General features: G+C 48.9%; 1 protein-coding gene across 5 annotated transcripts in view; it reads right to left on the bottom strand.

The window, feature by feature from the left end:
• Positions 1-25,222, bottom strand: part of SEC14L1 (SEC14 like lipid binding 1) — an 88,882-nt gene that overhangs the window by 26,946 nt on the left and 36,714 nt on the right. For 3 of the 5 annotated variants that reach the window (XM_078438101.2, XM_078438100.2, XM_078438099.2), the window contains 2 exons: positions 24,331-24,435; positions 23,413-23,505 (listed from right to left, as the gene is read on the bottom strand). In XM_078438101.2, coding sequence (XP_078294227.1) covers positions 23,413-23,475 — 63 coding nt within the window. In that variant the 5' untranslated portion in view covers positions 23,476-23,505; positions 24,331-24,435. Of the gene's footprint in view, positions 1-23,412; positions 23,506-24,330; positions 24,436-24,806; positions 25,190-25,222 lie in introns of those variants that run through there. The other 2 variants (XM_078438104.2, XM_078438103.2) reach the window with 2 other exon arrangements.

Raw genomic sequence — 25,222 nt, 5'->3', positions numbered from 1 at the left:
TCTAGGACCTTCTCCGTGGAGCAGGGCCACGAGGAGCGAAGACAGGAGCGCAGCCGAGGCGCAGATGGCGGACGTGCGGCTCCCACACCTTGCGCCACAGTGTCCCGACCGCACGCACATTCTTCTGACCGTCCCTCGGTCCCGCGGCCGCCCTCACGGCCACCACACCGCGGGAGACACCGGTCGTGTTTCCCGGCGACCGAGGAGCCGGCTCGGTGCGCTCCCCCACACCCCCGGGGGAGACAGGCGGGTACTGGGAGGCACCGGGAGGAGCGCAGGTCAGGCCCCGTGTCCCTCGTTCACACGCCTGTGCCCCTGCTCTGGACGGTTCTCAACACGAAACGGCTGTGTTAAACGACAGAAAAACTTCGCAATTTCTTCCCCAATCCACCTATTTTCGGTGGGACCACAGCACACGGATGCGGGACATGGTGCCACTGGGGGCGGCGGGCCTCCCTCAAGCAGAGGGGGCCGTGCACGGCGGCCACCTGTGTCCCCTGCCCCGTCACCGGCCTGCAGACGACCAGCAGTGGCAACAGCGGCACAAGCAGAAAGGTTCTGCTGGAAATTACCCACAAGATCAAAGGACTTCACGTGTGAGGAGTTTCAGTTCCATCGAGGTCGCTACCCTTCCTTACCCATACTACGGTATTTGTAAAGAGGGCCCCAAATCACACAGCAGGAGGGTGTTTGCCGACCTCTTCGACAACTCGGGTGCGTGAGACCCAAACCGTGCCTGACTCCGCTCCAAAGGGCAGGGTCCCACACCCCTGAGCGCGAGGTGGGACGGGAGCCCCCTAAACCCAGATGCCTGGCAAAGGTCTCTCCGCGAGGGTAGCGGGAACTGGCCCTCCATGAACTTGTATCTAGTTGAGGATGTCCGACCACAAACGTTTCGACCGTGAGGGTCCCAGCCCAAGTGACCGCGAGTCCTTGACAACAACACTGAGCCAAGGAGCAGGTGCAGGTGCGGCGGGCGGACCGCAGCAGAATGTGATGGCGCCCGTGACCGCGCCCCTGCCAGTGCTGCCCCTTCCCCCCCCACCCCCGCACCCAGGACAGCAGGACGTCAACCTGCACCCACGGCAGCACGCGGCCCGAGCACACTGCTCCCGGCTCCCGGCAGAGAAACGCGAAGTCGCTCTCTGACAAGGGCCAGCAGAGTCCCGGGACTCCTCAATGCTGTAAGAACCAAACGAGCAAGAAAACAAAGAACTGTCCTTAGAAGAAAAATAATCAGGGGCGCCTGGGTGGCGCAGTCGGTTAAGCGTCCGACTTCAGCCAGGTCACGATCTTGCGGTTCGTGAGTTCGAGCCCCGCGTCGGGCTCTGGGCTGATGGCTCAGAGCCTGGAGCCTGTTTCCGATTCTGTGTCTCCCTCTCTCTCTGACCCTCCCCCGTTCATGCTCTGTCTCTCTCTGTCCCAAAAATAAAAAAAAATAAAATAAAATAAAATAAAAACAAAGAAGAAGAAGAAAAATAATCAATCATCCGAATCTATTTCAAAATTAGCATATGTTCGGGGAGGGGCGGCAGCGCCTGGGAGGCTCAGTGGGTAGACCAAGCGACGTTCGACCTCAAGGACGTGAGTTCAAGTCCCACGCCAGGCACAGAGCTTATCTGGCTGCAGCAAAGCTACCAGGCACAATAGTTTCTAGCTGTTCCTGGTTAAAGACAAACGTGAAACCATTCCTTCCCTCCTTGAGTGTGCAAGCAGCTGTACGGCTACACTCCTGATTCAGTAAGGTCTTCTAGAATACTCTACCTTACGGTACTTGTAATGTATTCCTTCTCGAGAATTTCCGGGCAAGACTACGTGGGAAACTTCTGTGAACACAATTTAATAGACCGACACAGAGTTCTTGAGCTTTCAAATGAAATTCCAAGAACGATCTAGCATGCTCGATAAACCGGATCTTCCGCTTTTTAGCCTAGAGTAGAAAGCTAAGGCCCTCACGTGTTGCACGGTATTATGTTTCTGGAAGAGCTGGAGATCGACATCTCAGACACTAGCCTGGGGGTGACTTCAGTTTGTTTACAGCCTTGAAGATAATCGATGAGGACATTTCTGACTGGCTTCTCTGGGAACGTTTGTCCTCAGGCACCACCACATGGTGCCCTACGTCAGAGGATTCTAAATGTCCCTTCGCAGCACCCTTGACATCTCAGTAACTTTTCCGCGGTGCCCCAATGCCAGAAGAAGTATCTGTTGTCATTAGGTCCAGACAAGCTTGAAAAGCACTTGTGTCCTAATAACTCAGTAGCCATCTGAAACAATAATACTCTCAAGTTGAGGGAAAATGTGTTTTTGTCCCATTCCTACATGGCCAGTGTTACTTGTGAGGGTGGACGCTTGGGTGCCACCAAGGCTCGGAATCACACGGGCGCTTGTGCTCTCGTTTCCTGTTGCCCACGGATTCTCGTGCCGCACTAGCTAATTTTTAGCACAGCAGCCAGCGAAAACGCAGCTCCACAAAGATGCGACGCCATGAAAAGAAACCGTGTGATCCAATCTTGAAACGTGAGCTACCGTGCATGCGCCAGGAGTTTGCACAACGTCCAAGAAACGTTGACTATCAAGCGTGTTTTCTCAAAATGTAAAAAACACCCGACAGCACTGTGGTGCCCTGGGGTGCCTCGGCACAGTGCGGGAACTGCGGCTGCAGGTGCTTTATTTTATTTATTTTTTTTACATGTTTGTTTATTTTTTGAGAGACACAGACAGAGCCCAAGGGGAGGGGCAGAGAGAGAGGGAGACACAGAATCGGAAGCGGGCTCCAGGCTCCGAGCTCTCAGCACAGAGCCCGACGCGGGGCTCGAACCCACGGACCGCGAGATCGTGACCTGAGTCGAAGTCGGAAGCTCAACCGACTGAGCCACCCAGGCGCTGCCAAGCAAGTGCTTTAAATGTTACTCATTTGTTCCTAAGTTCTGCCTGCATAGAGAGGCGGTATTCAAAATCTGAACAAACTGAGCTTCAATCCAATGGATCATTCTCTACCATCAAACTTTCTATCAAAAACAAAGGGTCCAGTGTTCTGGTAAGTTTCCAACTTCTGCACAGAGATCCTGGAGAAGCAAAGAGATGGGTGAGCAAAGCTTCTGTAGTAAGTGAAGGGCCAAAAAACAAAGACTTTCAGCTTCACGGGCCAGGTAGTCTCTGTCGCAAATACTCAACTCTGCTTTTATAGGACAAAAACAGCCACAGATAATACGTGAACAGATGAGTGCAGCCGTGTTCCCTTAAAACTGTATTTACAGACACCAAAAACTGAATTTCATATACTTCTCACATGTCATGAAATATTATTCTTTGGAATTTTTCCTAACCATTAAAAAATATAAAAACTAAATATATATATATATATATATATATATATATATATATATATATACACACACACACACACACACACACACACACATATATATAATTTATACATATTTTTATGTATCATCTATATGATCTATATATAAAAACTAAGAGCTGTCTGCAAAGACAGGCAACAGGGCACAGCCTGCCCACCCCTGATCTAAGAGATGACCTCTAACATCCTTAATTGGAATTCCTTATGGAATTTCCATTCCTTAATGGAATTAAAGTTCCATTTAATTATTTTCTCACAAAAATTCCAGAGTTCTTGAAAATGCCAATCAGAGGGTGGGTGATGGGTATTGAGGAGGGCACCTTTTGGGATGAGCACTGGGTATTGTATGGAAACCAGTTTCACAATAAACTTCATATATTGGGGAAAAAAAAAAAAAAGAAAATGCCAATCAGTCAAAACTGTGGACAAAAAAAAACTTGACATAAAATAGAAAGAACTGTGAAGCCATGGATGGTCACTTCATACGTTTTATGTTTATTTACCTGAACCGTTCTCCACGAGAAGGCAGGATTCCAACAAATACACATCCAACTGACATCCGCAAATCTGACTAGGTACATTTCACCCAAAAAAGGAGTGGGGAGGAGGGGAAAGGAGAGAATGCATTTGAACGATGAGGAAAACACCCACCATTCCACGCCATGAACGGACGACTCTGGAACTCTGTCATCTAAACCAGCAGCCACTAACCACATGTGGCTAGTTAAAAGGTAAGTAACTTTAACATTTAGTTCCTCAGCCTCACTGGCCACATTTCAAGTTCAAGAAGTTGCTCTGATATCCTTGGCTGATTTACAAGGAACATTTTGACCTGACAACTACACACCTTTGTCCTAGCTCATGTCCCTAGAACGTCTGTGGGGACTGCGGTGAGCCCTAAATAATAAGTCTAACGATAAATGTCTTCTCTCCTCAAGACCCAGAGAGTCATTCATACTTCTTGATAAGCTAATTATACTAGTCTGAGTTTCAAGTCTGTTTTATTAACTGGGTCTTGTTATTTAAAGCCTTTTGTCCAGACGCAGAATAGAAGGCTGTATCACCTATTTAAAAATTTCTGGGGGCGCCTGGGTGGCTCAGTCGGTTGAGCATCTGACTTCAGCTCAGGTCATGATCTCGCGGTCCGTGGGTTGGAGCCCCGCGTCGGGCTCTATGCTGACAGCTCAGAGCCTGGAGCCTGCTTCGGATTCTGTGTCTCCCCCTCTCTCTCTGTCCCTCCCTCGCTGGCACTCTGTCTCTCTCCCTCTCTCTCTCAAAAATAAATAAACATTAAAAATTTTTTTGTTTTTAAATTTCTGGCATCGGAGGCAATTTTTTAGAAAACAGGCAGCTTCTGACCACACACACCAATCACAAAGGTGACTTCGGGTGAACAACAAACAGTCCATTCCTTCCAGGACTGAGGAGGCCCCCCTCCTCTCGGCGCCCCCGCCTTCCTGCTCCACCCTCCCCACCCCTCTCGTGGTCTGAGCCCCAGATCCAGTTGCCTTTTCCGCCTAGAAGAGAACTTTAGCAACTACTTTTCATCTTCCTTTTTGCTGACAGCCTGAAAAGTATCCCTTTGTTTTCCAGCTTGCAAGTATTAATCCAGATTTGAAAATAAATTACAGGAGCAATAAAACATAATAACAATAAACCATAGGTTTCCATCTTGATTCTAACAGATCCAAAATCTTAGAAAGGTGCTACGAAATCAGAAAGCGTTCTCTTTTCGGGGTGCCTGGGTGGGTCAGTCGGTGAGGCATCCAACTCTTGATTTCAGCCCAGGTCACGATCTCACGATTCGCGGACTCTGCAAGATGCCTGCTTGGGATTCTCTCCCTCCCCCTCTCTCTGCCCCTTCCCCACTTGTATACCCACACGCTCTCTTTCTCTCTAAAAAATAAATTTTAAGGAAGTTAAAAAAAAATGTTTAAGTGTTATTTTTTTTAAACGCCAATGTCTTCTGCTGCAGTATATATAAATAAACCCACCCAAGGAGACCCTCTTCAGCAATACAGTGTGATGAACGATTCATCCGTGCATACATGAATGAATCAAAATAATTATGCTGAATCAAAGAAAACAGGCAAAAAAAAAAAAAAAAAAAGTACGTGCGATTCTGTAAAATTCTAGGAAGTACAAACTAATTTACAGTAACCGAAAGCAAATCAGTGGCTCCCTGGCGTGAGGAAAAAAGAAATTACAACGGGACATAAAGAACTTTTGGAGCGATGCCTACGTTAATTATCTTAATTACAGCGATGGTTTCAAAGGTAAGAACACATGACAAAACTTACCCGACTACGTAGCTTTAAAATGTACAGTTTATTCCTAAGAGACTCTTAAATATGGAGAACAAACAGAGGGTTACTGGAGGGGGTGGTGGGAGGGGGCTGGGCTAAATGGGGGAGGGGCACTAAGGAATCTACTCCCGAAATCATTGTTGCGCTGTATGCTAGCTAATTTGGACGTAAATAAATAAATAAATAAATAAATGTATGTACGTATGTATGTATGTACGGTTTATTATTCCTCATTTATACCTCAGTAAAGCCAAACAACAACAACAGCAACAAATTCATCGAGTTTTAACTGGCAGCCAAGTCAGGAATTCCTAACATCTGCAGCAGTGACCAGTCTGACCGACAAGGGAACTTGATCCACCAGAGCAGGGAAGTGGCAAGGGTGAAAAGGGACGCAGGGTGAAAGGCTTTGTCCCTCACTGTCCAAGACCGGAAGCAACCAAGGTGTCCTCCGAAAGAGGGATGGATTGGTAGACTGGGGCGCGTCTATTCGGTGGAGCGTTACCCAGCCACAAAGAGCAATCAGCCATCAACCCCCAAAAATACGTGGGAGAAACTTCAATGACTGCTGTTTAACGAAAGAAGCCTGTGTGAAAAGGCCACCTGTCATAGGATGCCCACCACATGGCATTCTGGGAACGGAAAACGACAGAACCAGCCGAAAGATGAGCGGCTCCCAGGTACTGGAGGAGAGGGGGGTGGGACGGACAGGCGGAGCACAGAGGGTTTCCTGGGCCATGAAACTGCTCTGTGTGATACCTTAACGTGGACACGTGATGTTCTGCATCTGTCCAAGCCCACAGGATGTCCAACACCAAGAGTGAATCCTAATGGGGGATGCTAATGAATAGTCACGTATTGGGGCGCCTGGGTGGCTCAGTCGGTTAAGCATTCGACTTCGGCTCAGGTCATGATCTCACGGTTTTCGTGAGTTCGAGCCCCGCGTGGGGCTCTGTGCTGACAGCTCGGAGCCTGGAGCCTGCTTCGGATTCTGTGTCTCCCTCTCCTTCTGCCCCTCCCCTGCTCACACCCTGTTTCTCTCGCTCCCAAAAATAAATAAAACATTAAAAAATAAAAAAATAAAAAAGATCATGTATTAATACTGGCTTATCAGCTGAAACAAACACAGCACACAGGCTTTAAAGACAGGGGTATCTGGAGACCCTCTGTGTGGTCTCCTCAATCTTCCGCAAACCTAAACAAACTATTCTAAAAAGTAAGACCTATGAAATATGAGAAAAGAGCAAAAATCTATCAAGTGTGCTCTAAGAAAACAAAAGACAAACTTCTTTTCAGAAGAACCTGGAGAAATCACTCAACAAACATTCACTCCCTTCCCCACAGCGGGCGCTGAGGAGGCAGGGACACAGGACAAGGACCTTGCCAGCACGGGAAATGAGGCTGACAACACTCTACCCAAGCATCGCCTACTTACTGACCGCTGCGTATGCACCGTAATTGGCTTCACAAAGTCTAATGCACTTACTAGGCAGAATCTTTCTACGAAATGAGTTTCTCTCTACTTAGAAACGAGGAAATAGAGGCCGAGAGAAGCCAACGTCCCGGGGATTTGAACCCGGGTCCGCGCCCCCTCGTACAGACCTTGGGATAAAAGACCCGCCTTCAGGGGCGCCTGGGTGGCGCAGTCGGTTAAGCAGCCGACTTCAGCTCAGGTCACGATCTCGTGGTCCGTGAGTTCGAGCCCCGCGTCGGGCTCTGGGCTGATGGCTCGGAGCCTGGAGCCTGCTTCCGATTCTGTGTCTCCTTCTCTCTCTGCCCCTCCCCCCTTCATGCTCTGTCTCTCTCTGTCTCAAAAAATAAATAAACGTCAAAAAAAAAAAAGTTAAAAAAAAGACCCGCCTCCAAATCTCAGCTCCGAACAGCAGTCGGCAGAGAGCCCCGGGAGATTCCCGAATTTCGCAGAGTCCCAGCTTCTGCATTTTCTTTAGCGTACAGAATCGTGGAAGATTCAAAAAGGAACTGGTTAGCGGGCCCTGACACAGACTAAGTACAACAGTCAAAAAATGTGGCTACTGTCCTGTGCTGAACTTCCCCAAGAGGAAGAAAGTGAGTGCGCATTGAGTGCGGCAGCCCAATGGTTCCAAGGAACCAAATTGTCTAGGCTCAAAAAGGGGAAGGAAGCCTTTCTAACGCAATCGGCTTTAAAAACTAAAATATTTTTTGACGTTTATCTTTTCTACCATGCTTTGAAAACTCACCCCCCAAAAACCGCTCTGTTCACCAGACTAAAGTGGTAATCATATTCCCAACGGCCCTAAAAACACACGATGCAAATCTCATGAGGCTTTGGTGAAAACCCACTATGTTAAGCTTCTAAACAGCCAAGTTAAAACAAAAACAAAAACAAATACTCGGTGTAAATAATATCACGTAGGTCTCCTTCTTCCTACAGAGAAAAGGCAAACCAAAGATACAGACAGAAATCACCTTTACTTCGATGTAGGTCTTATGGATAAAATATTCCCTCTGAAAGATGAAATAAATACAAGGAATAGATTTAGCTAAAGAACTGATTATTAGCTAAATGTACTATACTCAGTTGCGGGAATCAGAAAATAGGGCCCTGAAGATAAACACGGCCAGGGCTGGGAAGAGACCTTCCACAAAATACAGGGGGTGGAAGGAGGGTGCTGAACGAGAGGACGTTCTCTGAAAAGGTTTCGGTTCCAGGGAGCCCTGAATCAGGCCTCAGGCTACTGGTGTTAACATTTTCCACAGAATGAGGAAACAATACACTGGAAGGGAAAGAACTCGCGTCAGGAAACTAATCGCTCGGCTCCCATCGCGGCCTGAATAAATGTAAACATTAGACTGCTGTTCCCCACAGTCCTGGGAGAGTCCTCTCCTGCTCCAAGGACAAAGCCTTCCCCGGATCTCGCACCGGATCCTGACCGGAGATGTGATGCCGCGCCCACACTCACGGCCTCCAACGGACTCCTTGGAGCGCAGGGTGCCGGCAACGTCCTATCCACCCCCCCAGCCACCAGCTGTGTGACTCGGCTAGTCACCACTGTCCTTTCCCTCTGCTCCTGCAGCACTGTCACCTCGGGCCTGAGACACAAACCAGGGAGCCGCACGACAGGGCCAATGGACAGCTTGGGCTCTGGTGTCGACGGGCCTTGATTTGAATGCCACGGGTACCAGCCGTAAGCAACAGCCTTCGATGAAGAAGACGACTGTGAGCCACCAAAGACAGGGCACGACGGGGAAAAGTGTTACTGTCCGGCAGGCAACCCAGTAGGGCACAGGCAGATCAGAGGGAGAACGAGGAGGAGAAAGGGAGAGGAATTTTAAAGCAAAGCCCACAGACCTACTCCAGACTACACACTCCCAGTTGGAAGATAGGTAAGTCCAGGGGCGCCCGGCGGACTCAGTCCACAGAACGTGCGACTCCTGATCTCAGGGTCATGAGTTCAAGCTCCACGTTGGGTGTGGAGCTTACTTAAAAAAAAAAAAAAAAGTCCTGGTGATGTAATGCACAGCACAGCGATTATAATTAATACTGCACTGCATGTTTGAAAGCTGCTAAAAAAGGACATTTTTAACATTTATTTTTGAGAGAGAGAGACCGAGTATGAGCGGGTGAGGAGTAGAGAGGGAGACACAGAATCCGAAGCAGGCTCCAGGCTCCAAGCTGTCAGCACAGAGCCCGACGTGGGGCTCAAACTCGCAAACCACAAGATCATGACTTGAGCTGAAGTCAGATGCTTAGCCAACAGAGCCACCCAGGCGCCCCTAAAAGAGGGTATCTTAAAAATCATCATCACAAGGAAAAAAATGTGTAACTGTGTGAGGCGACAGATGTTAAATAAACTTATTGTGATGGTCGTTTCACAAATTTGTATGTATCTCAAAACATCGGTAGACACCTTAAACTAATACAATGTTAAATGTCGATTATATCCAAATAAAGCTGGTGGGGCCCTACCTACAAAGTAAGTGCAAGCCATCAAAAAGATACCGGTAGGGTCCTCAACTTCTTCCGGGTCTAATTTAGATCTGTGGAAATTAACGCAGCGTGTGCATCTCTTTTAAAGATTTTATCTTTGGGGCGCCTGGGTGGCGCAGTCGGTTAAGCGTCCGACTTCAGCCAGGTCACGATCTCGCGGTCCGTGAGTTCGAGCCCCGCGTCGGGCTCTGGGCTGATGGCTCGGAGCCTGGAGCCTGTTTCCGATTCTGTGTCTCCCTCTCTCTCTGCCCCTCCCCCGTTCATGCTCTGTCTCTCTCTGTCCCAAAAATAAATTAAAAAACGTTGAAAAAAAAAAAAAAAATTTAAAGATTTTATCTTTAAGTAATCCCTTACACCCACTGTGGGGCTTGAACTTACAACCCTGAGATCACGAGTCACGTGCTCCACTAACTGAGCCAGCCATGCGCCCCTAACGTTGCGTCACACAAACGAATGACAAAATACTTATGTACCCCATAAATGCTCACCATTATCCTTAGACCTTTTGTATGTTAAGTATTTCTCAAACACTTAAAGGGAGAAATGTTGGTTCAAATTCAGCAGGAGGGTCCCTGTTTGCCCCCAGGGCCCGGACAACTGGGTCTTCTCATTGGACTATAAGCTCGCTGAGAGCAGAGCCCAAGAAGACGGCTTGGTCACTCTACAGGCTCAAGGCCTAGCTGATGCCCTATCAACCTCCTCCAGGAGACCGGCCTCTGAAGGCAGGACCTGTTAGAACCCCTTCCCATCTCCCTGTGGCATCCAGCCCTACTTTAACCTCCTGGGCACATGACTACCATTCTCAAACTAAACTGCTTTGACGGTCTTAAACTTTCTTTTTTTAATTAGTTAGCTATGTGATCTCTGTACCCAAGACGGGGCTCCAACTCAAAACCCTGAGATCAAGAGTCACACGTTCCACTGGCCCAGCCAGGTGCCCCAAGAGTTTTACACTTTTTTTTTTTTTTTGAACGTTAATTTATTTTTGAGACAGAGAAAGACAGAGCATGAACGGGGGAGGGGCAGAGAGAGAGGGAGACACAGAATCGGAAGCAGGCTCCAGGCTCCGAGCCGTCAGCCCAGAGGCCGACACGGGGCTCGAACCCACGGACCGCGAGATCGTGACCTGAGCTGAAGTCGGACGCTTAACCGACCGAGCCACTCGGGCACCCCGAGTTTTACACTTTTAAAGTTGAAAACATGATATAGTTGTATTTGAGGACCATGTACAAAACACTCTAAAATTCCTCTCGTGAAAAAGATACATGACTGTAAGGATCACAAACGTAAAGACTTCCCGCCTCGACCTTTCCATTGTCAGGTGACAAGAGTTGAAACGTATCCTTGTGATTTTTTCTTTACCTTATTTGGTTGGAGGAATACGGGACATAAGGCACGTGCCAGGTATGTGTCGATCAACTGCCTGTGCGATCGGTAAGGCTTCGGTCAACAGTGGGCTATTAGCAAAGTTGTTGGAGAATCAAAGGTTATATGTGCAGATTTTTGACTGCATGCGGGGATGGGGGGGGGGTGTCTGTGACACTAATCTGTGTTCAAGGGCCAACTACAGTTGGAAAAAATGGAGGTATACACATCTTTTAGGTAGATCTTTATACGTAAGATATACGTCAATACATTTTGAAGGTCAAAGGTCTCACAGGTGACAATTATTCAGGCCCCAGGCAAACACGAACGCCTGCAGCGCCGTGACAGGTCTTTCTTCTCTGGGGTTTTCCGCGTGCAGTCACGTGACGGACCCATGCATGATCCAGTGGGATCCAAGACACCCCGTGATTTACCAAAACCACTCCCAGTCCGCACATTTTTTTGTCTAATAAAGAGCAGAGTGTGGGTGACAACGAAAATAGCGGTTCTGCATATTCCTGTTCAAATCAAGTTGGATTTGGCAGAGTACGGCTTTACTTTCCAGAGTGTAAAAAAATAAATCCAAGGACTTGAGAAAAAGCATTTGGTGTTCTGGGGAATTGCAGCTGTCAGCTTTGAAAGATGCCATGTGTTTGCCCACATAAAAGAACGTAATGAGCTATGGAAATATTATCCGGTTTCATGAACCAGAATAAAAACTCCATCATTAGCGGACTGAAACTAGGAGCCGTTTTAATCCACCAGGAAAATATCTATCACGTACTATTTATTAAAGGCCTATCAGACCCGTCGTACCTCACACCCGAAGCGTCTGATTCTCTATTGTCTCTTCAACTTCTCTTCCCTTATGGCAGGAGCCCAGCGTTTTACATTGGTGGCCCCTACACCTGCTTCTTTCTTAAGAAACCAGGAACAACAGCAACCACAAAATGCACATTATAAAGATATACTCTGAGGGGCGCCTAGGTGGCTCGCTGGGTTGAGTGTCCCTCCCTTGATTTCGGCCCAGGTCATGATCTCACAGTTTGTGAGATCAAGCCCCAGGTTGGGCTCTGTGCTGACAGCATGGAGCCTGCTTGGGATTCTCTCTCTCCCTCTCTCTGCCCCTCCCCCACTCGCACAAGCAGGCTCGCTCGGGCTCTCTCTCTCAAAATAAATAAACTTAAAAAAAAAAAAAAACTTGCTTAAAAAATATATATATACTTTGAATATATGGAACAAAATACAGTGGTAGAATTCTTCAAGGAATTTGTCTTTTGGATCTAGAATCTATTAATATAAAAGACAAAAAAGAAATGAACTTAGATATGCAATTTTTTGGTTGATATAAGCATCAAAAACTAGATCTTAAAAATGTTCAGCCTTGGGGCGCCTGGGTGGCTCAGTTGGTTAAGCGTCCGACTTCAGCCTAGGTCATGATCTTGTTCCCGAGTTCGAGCCCCGCGTCGGGCTCTGTGCTGACAGCTCGGAGCGTGGAGCCTGTTTCAGATGCTATGTCTTTCTCTCTCTCTCTCTCTCTCTCTCTCTCTGCCCCTCCACCACACATGCTCTGTCTCTCTCTCAAAATTAAATAAAACATTAAAATTTTTTTTTTTTTTTAAATATTCAGCCTTTTAAGAAGAAAACAAGTTCTGGGGTGCCTGGGTGGCTCAGTTGGTTAAGTGTCCGACTCTTGATTTCGGCTCAGGTCATGATCTCATGGTTGGTGGGATTGAGCCCCGCATCAGGCTCCACATAGACGGCACAGAGCCTACTTGGGATTCTCTCTCCCTCTATCTGCGTCCCCCACCTCCCGCTCATATGCACGCTCTCGCTCTAAATAAATAAATAAATAAGGAGGAAAGCAGCTCTGACACGTGCTACGACGTGGATGGCCTGTGAAGACAGGTCGCAGAGTCAAACAAGCAAATCACTAAAGTTCAAACACTGTCTGATTCCACTTCTAGTAGGAACAGTCATAGCGCGACTCACAAACACAAGGTAGAAAAGGGGGCAGAGGGTTTGCCGGGGCCGGGGGATGGGGAGCTGGGGTTTAACAGGGACAACGGTCCTATTTGGGAAGGCGAAAAACAGAAGTGCTGGGGATGGAGGCAAAACAAGGTGAATACGCCCAACACACTGACTTGTCCGCTAAAAATGCTTCCAACGGCAGATTGTATAGCATTGTGTATTTACCACAATAAAACACAGCACAGATCTTCTCCACCTGAAAATTCGCAGAGTCATACAAATAACTAAGACAAGTTCAGAGAAGCACACGTTATAACTCTGTATCACTAAGTAAACACAGGAACAGTCCGGAGAAGCACATAAAGCCAGTAGTCTCCCCGTTGGCATGTCAAATCCTTCGAAAGAAAATATGATGTGAGAACAGGCCACAGCCTGTTAGAGAGTCTATTCCTTTCAAAAAGTTTAAATTAAAAAGTTATAACTGAAACCAGCTTCCCTTCCTCCCCTTCCATGTGCTATAAATTCAATTTAAGGAGACCTCAACCAGTGTTTCTCAAACCCGAGCAGGTATCCGAACCGCCTGCGGGGCTGGGACACCGGGCTGCTGAACCCACGCTCAGAAATCCCGATTCGGGAGAGAATCGGAACTTACTATTGTCAGAATTCTCATTCTAAACCAACTCTGTGTTAAAAGTAAAATGAAGATGAGAGGTGTTTGGAGAAAAGTTTTCTAAATATTAATAGTATAAATCCTGCAATATAATCAATGATCTCTTAGATGAATTTCTTCTTAAAATCTGTACCTTGCAGCTTTTAGCTCTGGACTTGATTTTTAAGACAGACACGGGGATTAGGCTAGAAAAAGTAAGAGAAACATATCCCTTAAAATTAGACCTACTAACATTCATTAAGAAAAAAAGAGACATATAATAACCAACCTTTCAGGTTTAAACCTGAAGAAATCTTTTTAAAAAAAATCAGACTACCATACTATCAGAATCAATAATTTTTAGGTGAATTTTATGTTCTATAGGGGAACCCCAGAAACGACATTCTCTTACACTTGGTATTCATCACTACGGGAGAAAAGCCACTCCAAACACCAAATAATCCATAAAGCAGGACACGTTTTCTACTCAACTACACTGATTATAAGCTTCAGTTCACGGACTATAAACACTATTCTACCCACAAAACATGGTGTGAGTCAGATTCCTTCAAAACATGAGTTGAAGGGGTAAGGGGCATCAAGGAGGACACTTTTGGGATGAGCTCTGGGTGTTACATGTCAGTGATGAATCGCTAAATTCTACTCCTGAAGTTATCGTCACACCATACGTTAACTAACTTGGATTTAAATTTGTTTAAAAATACCAAAAAAAGTTTTTAAAGAGCCACGGTTTAAGCGTAGGTAGCAAATACCTCCGACCGAAAGAAGACGCTCCAACGTGCCCTTTCGTCAAAATTCTCACTGGCTCTGGGTACCAGGCCGAAGAAGTTGAGCCTCACCTTGAAGGTGTGGGGCGGCCACTCAAAGAACTCTGAACACGAAGCGTGTTCAGAGTTTCAGCCGGAGCCCCCGGCAGCAGCCCCGAGCGAGGGCAGGTGGGTGAGGGGCAGCGGGGAGGCGGCGTCCAGGGGCCCGAACGGGACATCAGGCGCTGTCATCGGAGAGGAGCCAACACGATCAGAGACGGGCAGATTCAGACACGGTCCGGGAGACATCAGGGAAGGTTCTGGTCATCACAGAGCCTGAGGGGTGGGGAGGGAAGGCGGCCAGGAACGCCGAGGCTTCCGGTCTGGGAACAGGGCACGTGGTGATGGCACTCGTCAGGAGCAGGAGTTCACAGGAAAAGGCAGAGCTCCTGAGGGGCATTTTATTGGGTGTGTGTGTGTGTGTGTGTGTGTGTGTGTGTTCTGGTGGGCTGTGTTCTTTGTGCGGGCAGGAGGAGGCAGTGGATTCTGTTTCAGAAACTCTAAATTTGTACAGCGTCAAATGGAGATGTCCTAGCAGGCAGCTGGCTAGGAATCTGGAAGTTCCTGAGTGGGAGTCTAGGCTGAAGATAAACTCTGGGATCTTCTGTTTCTAGAGTGACGGTTGAAGCCATGGGTTTCAGAGGCTGCCCAGGAAGAGATGTCAGGTGAGAGAGAACCGGATTCTTCTAAAACAGCACGGACTACCAACTAAAACAGCACGATGTTTACGATGGCCAGAAAACACGAAATATACAACCGGCGGTCCCAAAATGGCAAACCAAGTGTCATCAGAGGAGGGGTCCATCTGTCCCCGAGAAGGCACGGAGGTGGGAGAGAGAGGCAAGACTGGTCAGAGGGGCAGGCCAGAGAGTTCCACGTGCAGCCTCGATCAAATATGCAGGACACTCACACGCTGGCTGCTCATCAAGAACTCAAAGTGCACGCTGAATACTCTAATGCGAAAACGTGCAGGGGAGCCAGGGAACACACGGCAAATTTCTGAATGGAGAAGGGACCCGGTACACATCAAGACACACAAAGCATAAAGCTTTTGTTCGTTCGACAAAAAGACTCGTTCTCCTAACCTCAAACCGTGCCTCGCCAGGGCATCAGAATGCAGTCTATGCTCTGATTCAACACGGGAAGTCACTCCCCTAGAAATACACAAAACTGGTTCCCTCTCATGCACGTTAAAAAAGAAAGAAGAGGGGCGCCTGGGTGGCTTGGTCGGTTGAGTGTCTGACTTCGGCTCAGGTCATGATCTCACAGTCCGTGAGCTCGAGCCCCGCGTCAGGCTCTGTGCTGACAGCTCAGAGCCTGGAGCCTGCTTCCGATTCTGTGTCCCCCTCTCTCTGTGACCCTCCCCCGTTCATGCTCTGTCTCTCTCTGTCTCAAAAATAAATAAAAAAACGTTTAAAAAAAAAAAAAAAAGAAGAAGAAGAAAGAAGAATCAGTAATGACAACGGCGACCGAAGTCCTCTCTTCAGTGAACCTGCCTGCGGGCACTTCTCCAAGCGGCACCGCCACCCCGGCCCCCCCTCCACCAGATTCCCCCAGGCACCCCCCACTGCTCACGCTACCTCGAAACCCTCTCAGTCGGCCCTGCCATCAGATGCACTCCTTCCCTGCTTTCTGTAGGAACCACAGGGACCCATCATAGAAAGACCCGGTTTAATTTGGGAAAGAATATTTTGCCTCTTATTAGCGCTTCAGCTTTCTGGAGGACGGCCACAGGGACGGATGGGGAGGCCGAACCGATCGAGGCCGCATGTGCTCCCATAGGCTCCCCGGAACAGTGATGGCGGCTGAGGGTTAGGGTGACAGGAGGGGACGGTGGCAGTTTCTCTCACAAAGCGAGGGCACGAAAGGACACGAAGGGAAGGGAGGAGGTGGGAGAAGCAGGGAGACTGAAGACAAGAACCACGAGCGACAGCTGATCTGGAGCGGGAACCAAAGACACTGTTTTAGGTGATCGAGAAAGTCTGAACGTGGACCCGGTATTTTTGTTAAGTATGACAATGACGTACATGGCGATTATGTTGAAAGAATACAAGGTCCTTACTGGTTACAGACCCTGCTGAAGTAGTTATGGGTGAGTTCACAAGATGCCTGAAACCTGCTTTAAATACACCAGGGGAGGGGCGCCTGGGCGGCTCAGACGGTGAAGCATCCGACTTCGGCTCAGGTCACGATCTCGCAGTTCGTGAGTTCCAGCCCCGCGGCGGGCTCTGTGCTGACAGCTCGGAGCCTGGAACCTGCTTCGGATTCTGTGTCTCCTCTCTCTGCCCCTCCCCGACTTGTGCTCTGTCTCTGTCTCTCAAAAATAAATAAACGTAAAAAAAAAAAAAAAAAAAAAAACTTTAAATACACCAGGGGGAAAAATGGGGAAAACAGATTTAACAATAGTGGCAAAGCACTGCCCCCGCCGCCAGAGGAGGGTGACGGGCCCCTGGCCCTGCCTGGACCCTTCATTCTCCCAACTTGGAGAGGCTTGAAAATGTCCGTATCAGTGTTCGGGGGGTTGTGTCTTGTTTTTTTTTTTTTGCGTGTTTTTGCAAAAACAGGTAAACCAAAGAGGCAAGGAGCTGAGTCAGATCCTGCTTTATTTTTCCTTCAGAACCACAACTGTCTCCACCCTAGCACATTAAAAATAATTCAGGATGCATGATGTGTTGGAGAGTGGGTGTAAGAGAAGGGAAAATGCCTAGTTCTATACAGAGTAGTGCGTACTGAGAATGTACTATAACTGTCTGTTTCCAAAACTAAGTGAGTCTGACTAATTACACCCCAATGTGTATCAAATGTGGTAGGATTCACACCCTGGCACTCGAGAACCTTATAAATAAGAAGTCTACCCTCTCCCCGCACTGGAAAACTGACCAGGATCCTAATATACCATCAGAGGGACTGGGTCCTTTCCCTCCACTCCCAGAACGAGTAAAACTGTTGAAAGGCAGCCCCCGAGATACACGAGCACAGCTTGTTCACCTCTGAGCAGAACAACCGCTCCTGCCCACCAGGCCGCTGGCGGACCTCACGACACTTGCGTTAACGAAAGGGATGCATCTCAGTGTCACCTCGAGAAACCGGGAAACCGGAGCGAGGGACGCGAAAAGGCCCAGGGCTGAAATCTAGGGTGAGAGGAAGAAGCCGTGCTTCGAGAAGAAGGACGACAGATGGCACGACAACACCTCAAACTAAAATCCTGCTCAAAACCCAACGTGCACGGCACTCGGGTCAGAGGAAAAAACCAGAGAAAACGGGACAGGTGGCTCAAAATGTCCTCGGGAGAGCGGACGGGGCTTCGGGAGGCAGCCGGCTGCCACACGGAGCGAGAAAGGACAAAACAGGAATGCGCTCCGGCAGGACCCGTGCCCCTCTATCGCAGCCAACCCGAGGAACAACCTGGAAGCGGCTGCCCGCGGGGTTGGCTTGTGCGCCAGGCCACCTCCTCAGGAAGCACTCCACCTGCCAGATTTCTGCACGCCTCGCACTCGCCCCCCCAGAAGACCAGACTCGGGGCTCTCCTCACACTGCGGGCACACATGCAAGGCGCCTGGGGCCCCCGCAGGTCTCCCTAGCTGTTTTGACAAAGGAAATCTGAATGGATGCAATAAAGCCTAAATAAAAATACAAATGCCCGCTTAATGCAAAAGACATAAAAGGCAAAAAAGAAAAGAAAACACACACTCCTGATGCACTCCACTTCGTACGTGGAGGCAGGCACAGGGCTGGCTGCGAGCAAGGAAGAGGGGAGGACGTGTGGGTCTCGCCCTCCCCCACCCTCCTCTCTGCGGGCTAATTCCAGCACCTCCTCACCACAGCCTGACACTAGGAAACTGACCCGTCCCCGAGCGGGTTTGCGGCAGGGCCGGTGGGGACCGAGCCCACAGCCCATCTCTCCCTCCTGCCTTCGTCATCTGGTCTTAGCAGGAAGCCAGGGGGCACCTGAGGAAAGGAAAAAGGGACTAGAAACAAAAACAAACAAAAACCAAAAAAAAGGGATGAAACAAACAAAAATGAAACACGAGAGAGAAGAACAAAAAGTCAGTCTTGTGGTCGTGGGCCATTTAATCAACAGCGGTACCCCGGCAAATAGCTTCTCTGTTTATTCAACCTACAGAAATACATCGTTCAAACTCCTAATAAGGGGTTTGTCAACAGGACTTCGTAGGGTTTAGGAAGATGTAAAAACAAAAAAAGAATTCGCCACATTCCCCACCAAAAGGGCTCTGCTCCTAAGGGAGGTATTAGCTCACTGAAGGATCAAAGTGTTCCGTGGGGAACACGTAGATCTCGTGTCCGAAAACAGACCACAGGGCGACATTTCAGAGCTGAGTTTCTGTCAAACCCACCTCCCGAGTACTCAAAGCTCAAGTGCACACATGTCAGCTGATCAAATGCAATCTGAGAGACTACTATGCATTTAGCGCTGACACTCGAGGGAACAAGGAAAATAATACACGAGGTCACTGCCCCCGAGGAACATTCGAAATAGCTGCATGGAACCCTGAGAATGAAAGAAACGCTAATTACAAGGGGGAGTAGCTAACACGGATGACCCTTATGACCCTGATAAGGGATCGAGGAAGGGGAGACAGACCCCAGCAGCGGTGCTCAGAGGCCTGGGAAAGTCAGCTGGGTCAGCGGGACGGAGATTCAGAGGACAGACGGGAGAAGCAAGCAGCGAAGGGAAGGAAGGAAGGGTCAAAGGGGTGTGAGGGCCAGAAAAACACCGTGTGGCGAGCCAGGACAGCACAGAGCAGACTTAAACGTCCATGTTCGCAAAGTAAGGTGAAACAGAGAGGGGAGGACAGGAAGGGCCTTGCGAGAGAGAGAGCAAAGGAGTTTAGAGCGGGTGGGACAGGTAAGAGGTCAAACAGGCAACTGCCAGGCAGACACAGCGTATGGCAGCCGAACGTAGGGCGACCTGTCCACGTAAAAGACGTAAGGACAGAACAAATAACTCAGGTGGTGCAGGGAGAGAAGGGGACAGGAAGCGCGTGACCCGAAGGCACGACCAGAGGACAGGTGTGCTGGGACGCAGACGGTGGGCGCTCTGGAAGAAGGAAGGGGCTTCTGAAAGGAGGGAAGCTGGCCAGAGCAGGGCAGGAGGGGAGGGCACCACGTGGCTGGCACTGATGGCCGGACAAGGTGGCGGTCCGCGGGGTGGCAGGGCACGTGGCAGAGCCTCTCCCATCACGCGCTCCAACTGGTCAAAACGACGGCTGTCCTCAGGTGAAAAGGGATCATTGGCAAGGGGGCGCCTCGCCGGCGAATGCTGGCAGAGAGCCGTCTGGGCCGCGGGCTTTCCTCCCCCCCGGGGCCCTGGCCTCCCGCGTGTCCCTCCATTTGCTCTCCAGCAACTTTACCCTGCCTCTGGGTCACGTAGGAAGGGGCCCTTAACGGTCAGCGGGGGCGAAGCCGTCACTGAACACGTCTACGTTTTAAAATTATGTTTTAGCTCAGAAATTTCCACGCGCAGCCCTCTCGAGCCAGCACGCCAGAACCCTCCTGCCCATCCAGAGCCCCTTCAGTCCCCCTCCCCACGACCCAGGCAGGGGAGCCCCAGGAAACGTGCTTGGCTGAGACTGGACAAGTCCAAGGCACCCTCGCGAACAAGAACCTTCGGAAAACACCGCAGACACACACGGGGCGCCGGAGGCCTGGCAGGATAAAGAGAACCGAACGCGGGCAGCAGACCTCTACCACGAGGTGTGTCTCAGGTTCCTCACCCTCCGAGGTGCCTCAGGTGGTCTCAGGCGATTTCTCAACTCACTGAGGCTCTCCCGTTCCGTTTCTGGGCAAATACAGCATGAGAGCGGGCCCTTAAAACGCCACAACCGTTTTGCTGGTTTCTGCAGAAACTCCACCTCCGTTTTGCTGGTTTGCCATTTAATTCAAATGGGTTAGTGAGAACGCTCACGTGATTTCCTAATGCTACGGGTACACTGATCCCAAAACAAACAGCTACACTGAATCCATCAAATGCAATTAACATACTTGATACCCCCTCCCCCCCCCCCCCCCCGCGCAACTTACAAGCAACTTACACTAGTCGCTGTTCCCCTAAACCATTTTCAGGCCATACTAAATTACAGTAATGCTCTCGGTTAACAGACAAGGGCATCCGTTCACGGAGTGGCATCTTCCCCGACAGTCTCCTCCCCACGGGACCCCTGTAAAGCAGGGCTTGGATCCACCCCCAGATCCCACAGGCCGACCACCTGCCCAACGCCGCTGTCACCGCCACGTGCTGTGACTAGCGCCTCACCCCTTCTGAGGCTCGCTCTCAAAAACGTTTCCCTTGAAGCTATAGTTCCGTTCTTGCTTTAACTGGCCATCTCTCTCCTCACTCTGAATGAGCCGCAAAGACTATTTCTACAGGAAGTCTGTTACACTCCTGCTTAAGCTCAAGGAAAAAACCAGTGATAGGACAAGGTAAATGAGGATTTTATGACGTACAACTTCAGCTTGAAAAAATGGCAAATGACACCACACCAAAAAATCACTAAAGACTTAAAACGTGCTAGCTTCTAATTCCCGAAGGAAAACACATTTTGTTTTCAGATTAAAAAATATTTTCGGGGGCACCTTGGGTGGCTCAGTCGGTTGAGCGTCCGACCTCAGCTCAGGTCACGATCGCCCAGTGGGATCGAGTCCTGAACCGGGCTCTGTGCTGACAGGAAGGAGGAGACTGCTTGGGATTCTCTCTCTCCCTCTCTGCCCCTTCCCTGCTCGTGTGCGTGCACGCACACTCTCTCTCTCTTTCTCTCAAAATAAATAAGCTTAAAAAATATATATTTTCTCACGACTCAAAAGAAAATGATATCTTGCTTCAAAATAAAAGCAATTTAAAAATGCATTAATTTTAAAAGACTGGGAGGTGGTTCAGAATTTGAATTTCAGTCTCCTGTAAATCCATGCATAAAAATGGGCAGGACGAACTTTACCATTTTGAAAATAGCAAAGTAAGGAAAATAAGGAAGTTGATCACTAGACAGTCAAAACTCCTCTTTATTAAGCTAGCATCTGCAGAAGAGACCAAAATACCTTTGCCACACAGAATCAGGGTTGCACGGAGCTTTTATAAGATAGTACTTCATGTTTTAGAAAACAGAATGGCTCCTGTCCCCCTGCCCCACCAGGCCTGGCCCAGTCCTCGGGGCAGTCCTCTGCCCCACACGGTGCCACTGGGCTCTGTTGCTCCCTCACCCCTCTCCCCCAGTTCCACCAGCCTCTACCAGCTGAAAAGGGTCAGGCCGCCAACCCTGGGCAGATAATCCACAGGCTGGCCAATAACCTACATCCTAGCTCCAGGGGAGAGATGACCGGATCAAGTCTCTCCAGAATCTGAACTAGGAAACAAGACCAGAATCGGTCACTTAGAAACTGAAAGAATATAACAAGCAATGCCACAAACTGGGGCCTGCGGGGTTTTGAATAGCTCAAAGAGCACGTGAGCTGAAGCCACAAGGGAGGGAAGACCAGGAGCGAGCAAAGCAGCCAGCTGGTAGGAGAGGGGGGCTCCCGCGTACGGAGCAAGGCAGAGTCCCACGGGGTAAAGTTCCAGGGACAACTGCTGTGGACAGACGTTCCCCAGAGCTGCCAGGAACCACCCTCCAATGCCAGGTCCTTGGAGCTCAGCCCATCCAGCTTGCATTCCTGCATTTCTGTGCAATTCACATCACCCCCCATGTGCTCCCACGAACAATGCCCCTTCTCAAGCTCTCTGGAGTGGGTCTGTGCTGCACACAGCCAAAAGCCAAAACAGCACGTATAACATGCAAACAGGAAACAAGCCTTTCTTGATAAACCATTCACAAAACATACTCAACGGTCCTAGTATTTAAGGGAAATACAGGGGCGCCTGGCTGGCTCCATCAGTAGAGCACAACACTCTTGATCTTGGGGTTGTGAGTTTGAGCCCCACGTTGGGGGTAAAAATGACTTAAAAATAAAATCTTGAAAAAGAAGAAAAAAAAAAAAAGGAAATACAGAACTAGAAACACCACCCCCACGCCAAAAGTAAAACCCCCAAAACCTCACACTGACTGAGGAGAGGAACAAGGCAACTTTCTGAGGTAATGGATGGAAAGGTTCTACAAGTGACGTGTTGGTCACTCTTCCTTCAAAACTGATCAAAACGGACACTGAGTATGTGACCATTTCACTGTATGTAAATTATACCTCGATTTACAAAAACAAACTCCCTGAATCTAAATTGCTTCCTTGAGAGGACTTGAGTTTTGGAGGTTATTTTTCAAAACTATATTGACCTGGATAAATCTCACGACCAAGGTTGAGCAGAAACAACCAGATGCAAGAACACCTGAGTTTCTAGTTAAATACAGAAACGAAACAGCCAACACCCATCAATGGTGTTCAAAGTGAGAGCGGCGGCCGACTTTGAGGTGGGAGGGAGGTGGGGAGTGGGACTCGGGGGAAAAAAAAAACCCTCTCCACATCCCTCTTCTCCTTTAACAAACAAGAAGAACAAAATCCAGAGGAAAAAGTATTTCATCAGAATCCTGCTTCTGAGGGGCAAAGGGGGAGGGAGAGAGAGAGAAATCTTAGGCAGGCTCCATGCTCAGTGCAGATCCCGGCGCGGGACTCGATCCTGCGACCCTGAGATCACGACCTGAGCTGAAATCAAGAAATGGACACTTAATCAACTGAGCCACCCAGGCGCCTCAACTCAGATCCGTATATCAACCTGAGGTGCAGTTTTAAAAAAAACAAACAGGCAGGTTTTGATTTTCAGAGACTGAGAGTTTGAAGACACTTCACAAACTCTAGCCGTGGCTCGTCAGCATAAAAACAGAACAAGTAAAAATGGGAGAATGGAGACAAATGATAAACATCCGGCTACAGATCAAATCTGAATACATCCAGCTACAGTCAAATCTGAATACTTGAGACAGGCCAAAGAGTAAATCGAAATGTAAAGTACTTACAGCCATAATTAACTCAAAGGGGTGTTTATACACCCTCACTGGTGACTGGTATTTCTGCACCATGATTGTAACACAACAGCAAACCTCTCACACCTGCAAGACACAAATGTATTGCGATTACAAAAAAAACCCGTGATACAGGGAAAATTTAAATCCGTGTTTACTCATCAAACCACAGCCCGAGTGGAGAAAGGGACCTCAATAGGTCGCATCATTCTCTACACACAAAAATCGAAAGATGTTACTTTGATTACACGAGGAAGGAGAAGGTAATGAGACAGTTTAAGAGTCGGTGAAGGAAGTTCAAGCGTAATGAGGGAATCCCCTCTGGTCGGCCTCCCGGGGCCTCTCCAGGGAACGTACGGGGATACAAGATCCCAGTCCTTTCCGGCACTGAGATGTTACGATCCGAGTATTAGTTCCCGAATCATTTTCTCTTCCACGACTTTTACAACAAGCCAAACCAAAATGATGGCACTTCAGGATATGAAGTCTGGAGACACACAAGCATAGAAGTGGAAGAAAATACTACCGTATCTCAAATGATGGAAAACTCCTCAAAAGCGAGCTTCGAAGTCTAACTGTCCATCCCTGTCTTCTAACTGCGGTGACCACAATTTCAGAGACTTGTCTTCACGTGGCGGCAACACCAAGCACTCTGGCTGGAGGCTCCCCTGAAACTTCCAAGCCTCAAATAGCTGTGGTATCTGTCCGCAATCAATTCGAGTCCTGGAGCCTACTTCCCCGAGGTACCCCCTGGTACCTTCCCCGAGGTACGTATTCCTGCCCCGGTGGTGCCAGCCGCCGTGCACTGTCATGAAAAATACACTCTTTTTGGGGGGGGGGGGGGGGAGTCCTCCGCGAGACCCTACTTCCCTATTTAAAAACGAGGAAGAAAAAGAAATCCAAAGAGCCTACCTGTCCTGCTGAGGATAATCATTAAGAAGGTTACTTCATGCTGGATACGGTGAGGGGCTAGTCCAAAGTACAAAATGGAAAATACTCAAGGAGCCCAAAGTCTAGCTGTAAAAAAAAAAAAAAAAAAAAAAAAAAAAGAAAAGGATTACGGAAATATATTTTATTTCAGAAGATTCCTATCTACGTTATTACATTTAAACAGGGTCTGGAACTCTCTCCGGTATGTTTGTTTAGCTTATCTCTCTGAAAGAACAGGTTATGTTGGAAAACAGCGCTGACAGTCTGAAAACTGCCACACAATTACTCTCGGTGACCTCAAGCACGTCCCTTGACTTCCCGTGGACTCAGTTTCACCTCTGTACAATGAGGTTTGGAGGGCGATAACCTTGAAAGACTTCCAGCTCTAACATCATGACACGCAGAGCCCGAACTCCGGAACTCTCCACCTCCCCTGGAAGCCCCGCATTAATCCTCACTCTGGGACTGGCAGGTCCTGATGCGCTTGGGACCACGATCGATTCCGTTTTGCAACCCTGGCGATGCTGGAGCACAATTTGAAAACCGGGAAAACGGATTTCCGAGGATCTCCCAGAGAAGGGGAGGGCGATTACGGGGTATACAAAGGGATGCGGGGGGCTGGGAGACTCAAAAAGCAGTGCTCGGCTGAGATACTCTAACATCCATTCACGATTCCACTGCCCGGCAGAACCCACGCTGGGGAACCCGCTAATTCACGAACTTCTGAACTCCTGCCAGTTCCCAGCTTCGGATGCTCGGGTCCAGAGAAACCTCCTACGTGGGAATCCGGAGTTACGACGGCCAAGTGGCACCCCGGACCCGGGCAGCCTCTATTGCATGACAATTGGTGCTTAAAAATCAGCCAATGGCCAGA

Source organism: Panthera onca, chromosome E1 (genome assembly GCF_046562875.1).
Source record: "Panthera onca isolate mPanOnc1 chromosome E1, mPanOnc1 haplotype 2, whole genome shotgun sequence".
Lineage (NCBI taxonomy): Eukaryota > Metazoa > Chordata > Mammalia > Carnivora > Felidae > Panthera > Panthera onca.
This window is presented reverse-complemented; position numbering and strand designations above follow the sequence as displayed.